Here is an 11,941-nt window from a genome sequence, read left to right as displayed (position 1 = left end):
AGCAAACAGATCTGAACACTGCATAAAGTTTATTTTCACCACCTTTAAATTTAAAATGAAAAGTTTCAGGAAATTGTTTAATGGGATAATTCACAGTAACCAGAAGAGACGGGAGAGATCTTAAATGTGTTTTTTCCAGCTGTATTTATTTGGAAAATGGACGCAGAGACTATAGATGTGAGGAAATGCAGCAGTGAGGTCATGGACTCCATACAGATTACAGAGGAGGAGGTGTTTGATGCCTTGAGGCAAATTAGAGTGGATAAATCCCCAAGGCTTGACAAGGTGTTTCCTTGGACCCTATGGGAGGCTAGTGTAGAAAATGCAGAGACCCTAGCAGAGATATTTAAAACATCTTTAGTCAAGGGTGAGGCTCCAGAGGATGAATGATAGCTAACACAAAGTACATTGCAGATGCGTTGGTCAAAGCAACACGTACAACAGGCTAGGGGAACTCAGCAGGTTGGGCAGCATCCATGGAAACGAGCAGTCAACATTTCAGGCTGAGACCCTTCATCAGGACTGAAGAGGGAGGGGGCAGGGGCCCTATAAAGAAGATGGGGGGTGGGGAGGAGAAGGCTGGTAGGTGTCAAGTTAAAAACCAATCAGAAGAAAGATCCAGGGGTGGGGGAGGGGAAGCGGGGGGGGGGATAGGCAGGAAAGGTGAAGAAGGAATGTAGGGGGAAAGCACTATGTGTAGTAGAAGAAGGCAGAATCATGAGAGAGGTGATAGGCAGCTGGAGGAGGAGGCAGAGTGAAACTGGGATGGGTGAAGGGAGAGGGAGAGAATTACTGGAAGTTGGAGAATGATAGCTAATGTTGTTCCTTTGTTTAAGAAAGCCTTTAAGAATAAGCCAGGCAATTATAGGCCAGTGAGCCTGACATCAGTAGTGGGAAAACTATTGGAAGGTATTTTAAGGGACAGAATAGGAGAGACATGTACTAATTAAGGATAGTCAGCATGTCGTTGTGCATGGCAAGTCATATCTAACCAATCTTATAGAGTTTTTCGAGGAAGTTACTTGGAAAAATCTTGAAGGCAAGGTAGTGAATGTTGTCTAGATGAACTTTACCAAGGCCTTTGACAAGATCCTGCATGGCAGACTGGTCAAAAAGGTTTATTCACTTGGCATTCAAGATGAGGTCATAAACTGGATTAGATATTGGCTTTGCAGAAGAACCAAGAAAGTGGTTATAGATGGTTGTCACTCTGACTGGAGGCCTGTGACTAGTGGTGTGCTGCAGGGATTGGTGCTGCATCCATTGTTATTTGTCATCTATATCAATATCTGGATGATAATATGGTAAACTGGATCAGCAAGTTTGTTGATGACAGCAAGATAGTGGGTGCAGTGGATAACGAGGAAGCTAGCGAAGCTTGAATTGGGATCTGGACCAGCTGGAAGAATGGGCTTGAAAGTGGTGCCACAGGCTGATGGTGTCATATTTGGTCACCTACCTACAGGAGAGATGTAAATAAAACTGAAAGAATGCAGAGAAAACTTACAAGGATGTTGCTGGGACTTGAGGATCTGAGATATAGAGAAAGGTTAAATAGGTTAGGACTTGATTCCCTAGAATGTAGAAAATTGAGGGGAGATTTTATAGATGGGTATCGATGGGGCTTTTCCCACTGAGGTTGGGTGAGATGATAACTAGAGGTCATGGGTTAAGTGTGAAAGGTGAATTCTTTAAGGAGAATATGAAGCAGAACTTCTTCACTCAGAGCGTGGTGAAAATGTGGAACAAGCTGCCAGAACAAGTGGTGAATGTGGGGTTGATTTCTACAATAAGAGAAATTTGGATAGTACATAGTTAAAAGGGGCATGGAAGGCTATGGTCTGGGTGCAGGTTGATGGAACTAGGCAGATTAATGGTTTGGTGCTAAGTAGATGGGCTGAAAGGCCTGCTCTATGCTGTAATGTTGTATGACTCTATGGCTGTATAATTTTATTTTTGTTGACTGGAATAAATTAGTTAAAAGGAATATAGGACCGTATCAAAAAGTCAAAATTTAGTTTTAAAAGTCACATCAGCTAGAATTCCAATTCATAAAATCTGTGCTTCTCTACAGTTTAGACTTATTGCAACAACAAATATCGAACTGCCAGTACAAAAGTTAATCAGTATTCAATGAATTGAAAATACTTATGTTTCTCTAGTATCTATCCAGCACTGGAATCAATCCTAGGAATAAAGAGCAAGAAATAGACGCGGAGTTTATAAATGCTGTAACAACAGTCAACGCATTCAACATTTCCGTGCTCTTTTCCTCCCGCAGTTTCTTTATCTGTCTTGTCAAGGGAGGCTGTGAAAATACAAGCATTTAATTATTCATGGCTAGTGTACATAGGCAGAATATAAATGACTGATCTCTATAACTTGAAGTGCTTTATACCAGCGATAAATGTTGTAAATCAGATGCAAAGGGAGGCTTAAAAAGAAACCGTTAATACATTTTGTCTCAGGTTACTCATTTTCTGCTCTTAATTGTTGAGTTACTTTATTGTCACTCCTGCTTTCCACACCAGATAAAAGCAAACGGAGAATAAATACGGAATGTACGGTCACGACAGTAACCAAAAATACATACGTATTAAATTCGAATTATAAGCCGCCAAAAGGTACACAAACACGTGTGCAGCAATATATTGGTCACAGTCGTGTTTATTCGATTAGTAAACAAAATCCGAATTAAAAGATACACAATTGCCTATCAGTTTATTTAAACGCGAGGATAAAAATGTAATTCTAAGCAGCAGCTGTTGCAGTAACGACAATTTTAGGTCCCCTAGACTATCAGTTCGAAATTGAACTAAGATACGGGTACCCGTTGTGAGTTTGCAGATGAGGAGCGGCGCAAGTAGGGATCAGTTAGGGGAAGCACATCAACATGCTTCCTGCTAAACACACACATTGCATTTCAATTAAAATAAAACACGGCAGTCGGTTGAAGTGAGATCTTCCATAAAAAAGCGAACCGCTGCAGAACGACAAGGCAGAATTAAAAGACAAATTAAGAAATTTTAGTGCTTATCTGACGCAAACAGCACTGAATGGATTAAGTCGCTATCGTACGGAGAATGAGTGTGGAGCTGGGCAGGGTTAAAAGGTTGTGTGTGTACAGGTGTGGAACTGAGAAACTGGGCAAAACTGGAAGGAGAGATGCGTGGGCGTGAAACTGGGCAGCGTGGGGAGGCAGGGTCTGCGGATGTGGAAAATGGGCAGGGTGAAAAAGCCGGTGTGTACAGGTGTGTATGTGAAGATGAGCCGGGCAGGAAGGCAGGTGGTGTACAAGTGTCACACTGGGCAGGATGGGAGGTTGGATCTGTATATATGTGGAGCTGAGATGGGTCTGTATAGATGTGGAGTGAAGTTGGCAGGATGGAAGTGTGTGTGTTTGTTTGTGTACGTGTGATGCTGGGCAGCATGGTGCTGTACAGATGTAGAAGTGAGCAATGTAGGACCAGGCGTTATATTGGCATTTAGGGCTAGGAGAAGAATTCTACGTAAAGAGGCAGGGGTAGAGGGAGCGATCTGCAAATAGACCCGGTGATTGTATGGACTGGGGACATTTCCCTTTATAATGGATAGACTGTTATTATAACTTGCCATGGGGCTTGAGGGGTACTCTTTTTCGTAGTGGGCTCGAATTTAAAATGGCTTGTTTTGCAGAAAGGTGGGGATTGGGGCATTTTGTTACTCTACTTTCGGTTCAAGATGATTTTATTTGAAACAAGCCGGGGACGAATATATTTTGGATGGGGGGGGGGGGTATTTGCTTTACCACTGGCTCGACATGGAGCGGGTTTTATTTTGTAACATTCCTGGAGAGGATGAGGAAGAAGGGTATGTAATGTTGCATTGCGCCAGGTTGGGTAATTCCTTCTCGCACTCGGGCCTCAGAGCGCCGATCTATCGGCAGTTTGACGCAGCCTGCAAGCTGAGTGTCCACCCGTCACTCGGATATTCCGGAGGATGTGTCAGCAGAGAGGCGCGCTCCCCGCCCGCGCGCAGCCGCGCGTCCCCGGCAGCCGGGCCGGGGCGAGCACGCGCGCGGGCGCGCGGACGGGCTCGCACAGCACTGTCGCCCGGCAGCAGCAGCAGCTCACTCGGAGCAAAGGCAACTTTGGCGTCTCAGGGCTGGCTGTTGGGTTGGCGCGGATTCCGGGTGCCGATCACTTCAGCGGGAGACAACCTCCTCCCTTTCCCCGCCCCGCTCTCTCTCTCGCCCTCTCTCCCCCTCCCCTCCCCCCCCAGCCCTCGGGCACCCCCAGGTAAGAAGATGCAAGCGCTCCACCGCGTTCTTGACGTGGAGCCTGCTGCCCGCTCCTCACACGAGCAATCCCGAAAGGGGAGCAAACTCTCAGCTCCGACGAAATGCCTCCCGCCCGCCGCATGCTCGCCCCTTGCAACCCGGGCTTCGCTGCAACCCCAACTGCAACAGTCCAGCTTCTTATTTCTGGTTTTGCATCTGGACCCCGTCTAATGGTTTTCAAATGAATTGTATTGCCGATGGCATCAGTCGTGAAGTGAAGCTTGCAAAATGTCCTAAAGTCTGTGGCCGCTATCACTGGCCTCTTCACTCTGATTCTGGAATCGGATGTGTGACCCAAAATAGTGTGAGCTACTGGGGTGGGTGGTGGGGGGGGGGGGGTTGATATATCCGCATATGGAAATATGATTTGCAGCATCTGATTGAAAATGCACGTTCCTAATTATTCTGAATGCAGCGAGACGTAACAAACACACACCTGTACTTCGTTGGACCATGCAACTTAATAATGCTAATAATTGGTTTTGTCACATCAATTACTGTTTGGTTCTTAAGTCAGGGAAAACTACGGAGCACGATTCCGACACTTGTAGAGGTTTATGCAGTCTTAACATTTACCTTCTGCTTTAGCTGTGTTGTGTTTTAACTTTGTTTTAGAGGACCAGTCATGAAGAGAATTCTGACCATGAACAAATTTCTGCCTTCTGCCCTTATTAGTCTGGTGTTGGTGGTCTCTTGGCTAGCAGGGTGAGTAGATGAATATTGAACAGTTTTCACTCACTGCTTTCTGTAAAACCTTTTTGTAAATTTGTGTCAGGCAGGAAAAATCTGCTCAGTTTGTTTTAAGCAATTATCAGAAGTATGAACAGTAGGTGTGTAGTGTTTCTTTACACCACGAAAATCTGAAATAAATCCTTGTTTAAATGCCTTTGCATTCACTGGAACGGTTTGCTTCTTCAATCTCCAATATGCTTATTGAAAATGTTAATGTGATTGTGGGCATAAGGCCATAATGTCACCTAAGCAGCTGAATTTCTCCATTGCACATTATATGCTTTAGATAAAAGCTATTGATCAAAGCTATTGCTGATCAAAAAATATGCTGAAATCTGTAGATATACATTGAGAACTTGGGTTGTGCTTCTATGCAAAATCACCATTTCATGTCAAATATATCTGGTATTAAAAAGTAAAAACAATCAAAATATTATATTGGCTTCCAGGAAGACAATTAGAATGTATTTCACTGTGAATTACAACAGACTGTTGGTTATGTTTTCATTATGAGAACACTTTGGATTTAAGGTAAAAAGCTATACTTAGTGCTGTGGTATGGAAAATTTTTATTTTATTATGGCTGGGGATATAACCCTTAGGGTTGGATAAAGGCATTGGTGGAAAAATGTAAACTTAATCAAGCTAATGACTAAATACTCTTATTATTTGTAGTTTTATAGACAAATCAGGTGATATTTCACTTTACTCACTTTCAGAAAGAGTTGCAACAGATTTAAAACCTCTAGGTGGAGTCAGCAGACAACTTCAGCAGAAAAACACTTTCATTTGAGTGAGCAAGGCACTCACAGTTTAATTATATGATAGCTTGTTAAAAAAATTGAATGGTTAAGGAAAAATAATTTCATTGGTCACATGTCAAAACCTTTTCTAGAAGATGCTTTATTAAAACATTTTCAAGAACCTATTAGAATTACATTTTGTACTTGAGCTAGTGTTGATGTTTTTACGTAGGCTGAGAAGCATTGATCCTACATTTGGCAGTAGTCAGTCATTCAGCTAGTTTTATTCCTTCATAAAAACATTGTAGGTTTTCTTGATGAATTTATTTGAACCTGTGCTAAAATAGTATTAAATATAATTTTATTCTTGGAGCTACAGCATGACTACTGTTTTACTAAATAATGGGTCAAGAATTCCTGTTAGGGATTGTATATCTAAAGGAAAAAATTAAGTGCTTTTGGTACATCCTGTATTCCTTTAGACATTGGGGTTTAAAAAGCCAATCTTGCTGTAAGGTTCAAACAGCTTTTAATATTTTCTTGTAAAATGCCTTTGAGTTTGACTTTTTTAGAAAAATAGATAATACTGCTGGAATATTACATCTATGGTTTGTAGGCCAATTGATACCTCCTTTACCTACACTGACATTTCATTATCCTTAATTTGTCCTGTTTTAATTTTTAGACTTGTAAGTTTAGAAAGATCTACTCTTGGTGTTGTTGCCTCATTCTAAATCAGAATTCTAAAACATCTGCTAGTGTATGGTACTTGAGGTACCTGTAAATTTAGCTAAATGTAGTTTTTTTAAAAAAAAAGATTACCCTGTTAGGGTTTAGAGAATACATTGCATTTGTCATGACAACCTAGTTTGGTAAACAGTGTTATTACATTCTATTTGATAAACTAAGCTTGTGCAAAAGTTACGCATATAAAGTTTTCAGCTGGTTGATTTTTCGACTTGCAGACTAAGTTGCTGTATATTATATATCACAGTGAAATTTGTATGTGTATCATTATTGGAGATGTGTTTTTACAGTAACTTTATATTTTAACATCTAATGTGGATTATGAAACAATGCAGTTTTGGTGTATGAAGTTCAAAGACATGTCAGTGCCTTGGAAGGCATATATTTTCAGAACTGCAGAACTGGAATTGTTAGATGTTTCATGGTGGCAAGGCTTATGATGTTAAATCAGTTATCACTTGTATAGATTTGTTAAGTATGTAAAATGATTTCTCTCTGAGTTTGTTATTTGCATTGCTGCTGAAAGGCAAAAAAAATCTTCATTAAAACCCAGTTAAAACATTTGGAGAATAATCCTGGTCTTAGTTCATGTTAAACAGACTCATTTAAGTTTTGCTATAAATTTTGCAACATATGTAATGTAATCAGTGCATAATCAGCTTAAAAGTTATTCAAAGTATTAGAATAGAACTTGCAAAATAATGTTAGAGTATTCAAAATGCTTAATGCTAGGAACTAAAATGGCTAACATATGGAACAGTGCTGTTTTGTTATGCTTGACTTGGGGCATCCTTGCACCAAATCTGTAGGTGAAGCAAGCTTGTATCTTAACATGCATTAATATTTTTACAAGCAGCAGTCTCCATTCTTTATTCCTTTAATCTTTTTATGAATCAGCTTCAAAGGAGATTGTCATTATTATTAATATGACAAGATTTACAAATATTGCAAAAGCATCATTATTAAACTTATCCAGATTCTTAACTTGTCAATGTAACACTGGCATTTGCAGTAGTGTGCATTCATAGAATGTGAGGTAGTAGGGTTAACAAAAACTGTGCAAACATAATCCTGCAAGTATCTCTTTTAAATTAGTTTTAAAGAAATAGTCTGTCTATATTTTACAGTTTAACTTTATATTGTTTATTATAAAGGCACTTGATAATTGGTGTATTTTCTCAAAATTATATGCTCTCCATAGAATGTCACTGAGCAAAAAGTCATTTTGTATGATATCTGGTGCCTTCATCTATAACAACACACAAAATGCTGGTAGAACACAGCAGGCTAGGCAACATCTATAGGGAGAAGCGATGTCGATGTTTCAGGCCGAGACGTCGACTTCGCTTCTCCCTATAGATGCTACCTGGCTTGCTGTGTTCTACCAGCATTTTGTGTGTGTTGTTGTTTGAATTTCCAGCATCTGCAGATTTCCTCGTGTGTGCCTTCCTCTATATATGGCTTTGAAAGATATAATTCCCTTGAGATGAATTGATACGTTGCAAACCACCTGAATTGGTCAAATCAAGTATTGTTAATTAAAGTGATTAAGTAAGTTGTCAGTGAATGCAAATAGATAACTTTGAACTCTGCTTTTAAAATGAACAAGTGCCTGTCATTTTTAGGAACATTTGTATATGAGATGCAACTTAGAGTGGATGTTGTAAGCATGCAGTATAATCCTTATGAAACACATTTTGCATTTGTAGCAGATTCATGTGAGAGGAAAAGAAAACATTATTTCTACATGTTATATTAAGTACTTCCACCTGCTCCGAAAATATAACATTAAAATTGAAGGAAAGGTATTGCATCCCAAGTGTATTTTGTATACAGTGAAAGTTGCTGGGTGTCAAGACCTCTGAGGATCTAACTTGGTTCCAACATTTCAGTGTACAGTAGTTATACAGCAGGCAAGGCAGTGGCTATATCTTGTTAGAAGATTGAAGAGATTTGGCATGTTAATAAATACACTCAAACTTCTATGGTTGTACCATGGAGAAAATTCTGACAGGCTGCATCACTGTTTGGTATGGAGGGGCTACTGCATAGGACCGAAAGAAGCTGCAGAAGGTTGTAAGTCTAGTCAGCTCCATCTTATAGGGAGCAGTGTCTGGGAAAGGCAGTGTCCATTATTGAGGACCTCCAGCACCCAGAGCATGCCCTTTTCTCATTGTTATAATCAGGTAGGAGGTACAGAAGCCTGAAGGCAAACACTTAGTGATTCAGGAACAGCTTCTTCCCCTCTGCAATCCGATTCCTAAATGGACATTGAATCTTTGGACACTACCTACCTTTTTTAAAAATATACAGTATTCCTGTTTTTGCACGCTTTTAATCTATTTGATATATGTAATTGATTTACTTGTTTATTATTATGTTTTATTATTATTTTTTCTCTTTCTGGTAAGTTAACAAATTTCATGTCACATGCCGGTGATAATAAATCTGATTCTGAGTTGTTCAGGGTCATGGAGGTTATCATTTTTATTAAAAGTATGCTTAGAACTATGACATGGGCTTAGTTAAGTCATAGAAACATAGAAAACCTACAGCATAATACAGGCCCTTCAGCCCACAAAGCTGTGCTGAACATGTCCTTACAGTAGAAATTACCTAGGGTTACCTATAGCCCTCTATTTTTCTAAATAAGTCTTGCAACATATAGTAAATATAATTGGACAGTTTCAGTAGGTGTAGCGAACTAGTCTTATAAAGGGGAAAAGCTACAAATGTCATAAAATGAAGCCAGAATTTGAATTTCTCAGTCTCCCAGGAAGGATAGCCCTCACTAGTGTCCAGTAATAAATAGAGGATCATCATCAATGAATTATTGAAAGTAAATACTTGAATTTCACATTTATAGAGTAGGATATTTTAAACTTTTTGATTAGATTCCTTTTGTACAATTTGCTAACGGTTGCCCATAATTCCTCACTAAATACAGTGGATGTGACTGTAAATGATATCCATATTGAGCACATGAATCCTGAAAATCAGTGCAAAAAATTGAACCTGTTATTTAACCTTATATTTTGTATAGCAATTGTAAAGAGCACATGTATAACTGGATGAAGTAGTATTACAGTCTATTTTCTATTCAATTTTCTCTGCTCAACATTTCCTGCATTTAGTTATTTAAAAAAAAAAGTGAAAATTGCCCAGGGCTGCCAAGTCAACATTCACAAAAAGCTAGAGAATGATTCTGTTCTCAAAAATAATTATGACAGGATACAGTTATGTCCCCAATTATCAGAATCTTTGAAGAATTGGTGATGCATAAGATGCCATGATCAATAGGTGATGTGTGTAGCATCAAGTATTTAGGGATTGTTCTATTTGAGGAAGGTGGTGTAGCACACGAGACAGTGTTATCATTATTTAAAGAGAGACAGGATTCCTTGGGAAATGGTACTGTTTTGACCACAGTTGTATCTTGTGGTCCTAATGGTTACCTAGGTTAATTCAATGAATATCCTACTTCATGAGCTATTGTTTGAAATGAATGATTCTCTCTGGGCTAAGCGGATATCTTTTTTTCTCTCTAAATTTAAAGTATAATTGAAGGAGCATTAATTGATTCTCCAGTGGAGCCAGCATTAAGCGATATCTTCTGCATCTGACTTGGAATTGTGTTAGTTATTGACTATTTCGTGGTTTAATTGTTTTACAAAAGTATTTTTAAGGTTTGATTGGAAACAAATTGATTGTAATTATGATTTACTTCACTTACAACACTTAAGCAAGTTGGTAAAGCAACTGCTTTTGAAAATTTCAGTCTTTTTTGAAAACTACATTTTGATCACACACCATGCAATGCCCGTGACTGCTAGATTGTGCTGTGTCTGGTACTTTCTTCCCTATCTGTATTTCCTGTAGCATATAGATACTTCAAGCATGCATACAACCTTCACAAACTACCACAGCCTGTGATTTCAGCCTCTGAGGCTAATGCAAGAGCATCCTTCAGGAGAAAACATCCTCCACAGAAAACATCCAGCCCAGGTGATGTACCTGGCCAAGTACTAAAGCCCTGTACTGATCAACTGGCTGGAGTGTTCACCAATATTTTTAGCCTCTCGTTTCGGCAGTCTGAGGTACCCACCGGCTTCAAACAGGGTGTACTTATAGCTTTGCCTCAATGACTATTGTCCAGTAGCACTTACATTCACTGTGATGAAGTACTTTGAGAGGTGGGTGATGAAACTTATCAGCTTCTGCCTGAGAAGCGACTTGGATCCAATTTGCTTACCATCACAATAGGCCCACAACGGGGGAGTCATTTGGTGCAAGGTGGCCTATATTCTAGATGTTCTTGTAGCCATAACATTTATGTGGCTGGTTAAGTTTCTGAGCAGTCGCTTTGTTTGGATCATATAGAACTTGATGGTTGTACCCTTGAACATCAAGAGTAGGTATTGAGACTGACCCAAGATGGTAATTGAACAGTTCCTATAAGTTGCAAATATTACTTGTCACTTACTGATTTGTGCAAACATGTTGATTAGATCTTTCTGGAAACATTCATATGCTGCTTTATTTTCTGAGTAGCTGAGAATGGTATTGAACAAGGTGTAATCGTCAATTACCATAATCTCTTTTAATGATAAATAGGTTATTGCAGAAATGATTGGGCCTGGAACAATTGGATTGGGATGATTGATTTCCATAATCTGCAGCAATTTTCCTGTACGTGGTATGAATTGTTCTCATTGACTAAGGTTTTACTAAGGTTCCTTAGTGTTTGTTGCACTTAGTTAATTGCTGTTTTATTGCCATGGGCAATCACTCTCATTTCACTTATGGAATCTAGTTCTTTTGTCTTTTTATTTCACAGTTATAATGAAGCCAGGAGCTATATGGTACTAATGAAACGGAGCCTAATGGAGTCAGTTTTTAATGGTTAAGTCAGCTTAATAGCACTCTTGATCACACCTAAATCCTTCCATTAGCTTGTTGATGTTTGAAAGTAGACTGGACATGAATTGGTTGGATTGAATTTGTCCTGCTCTTTGTGTGACAGGCCATAATTAGGCAAATCTTAATTTTGGGTAAATACCTATGCAGTAACTATTGGAACAGCTTGGCTAGAGATGTGACTATTTCTGATTGCATTTTCCACATTGCAGTTGTGGTTTAGTCTGGTTAGCATTTTGGTATCTAATAGACTTGGCCATCTCTTCATGTAATGTGGAATGAAGACTGACTTTTGTGATAATAGGGAGCTGTAAAATAAGTCAAGATGGATCATAGCAAAAAATATTTTTTTGTGTTTTTTCATTCTGCTTGGTGAATGTTTCAAGTATTCCGGCTTCTTTAGGAAAATAAAAATACATTTAAAGGGTCATTTTTGATATTTCAGCTTCTACCTTAGTCTTGTATGTTCTACTCATTATTTTGT

At 39.2% G+C, this 11,941-nt stretch overlaps 1 protein-coding gene across 1 annotated transcript in view; it reads left to right on the top strand.

The window, feature by feature from the left end:
* Nucleotides 1-4,039: 4,039 nt before the first annotated feature.
* LOC132404723 (gamma-aminobutyric acid receptor subunit alpha-2) overlaps nt 4,040-11,941 on the top strand; it is a 176,960-nt gene continuing 169,058 nt past the window's right edge. Inside the window, exons 1-2 of the mRNA XM_059989127.1 lie at nt 4,040-4,277; nt 4,934-5,023. Coding sequence (XP_059845110.1) covers nt 4,944-5,023 — 80 coding nt within the window. The 5' untranslated portion in view covers nt 4,040-4,277; nt 4,934-4,943. The remainder of the gene's footprint in view (nt 4,278-4,933; nt 5,024-11,941) is intronic.

Source organism: Hypanus sabinus, chromosome 14 (assembly GCF_030144855.1).
Source record: "Hypanus sabinus isolate sHypSab1 chromosome 14, sHypSab1.hap1, whole genome shotgun sequence".
Taxonomy (NCBI): domain Eukaryota; kingdom Metazoa; phylum Chordata; class Chondrichthyes; order Myliobatiformes; family Dasyatidae; genus Hypanus; species Hypanus sabinus.
Note: the sequence above shows the minus strand (reverse complement) of the source record. Positions and strands in the feature narration are given on the sequence as shown.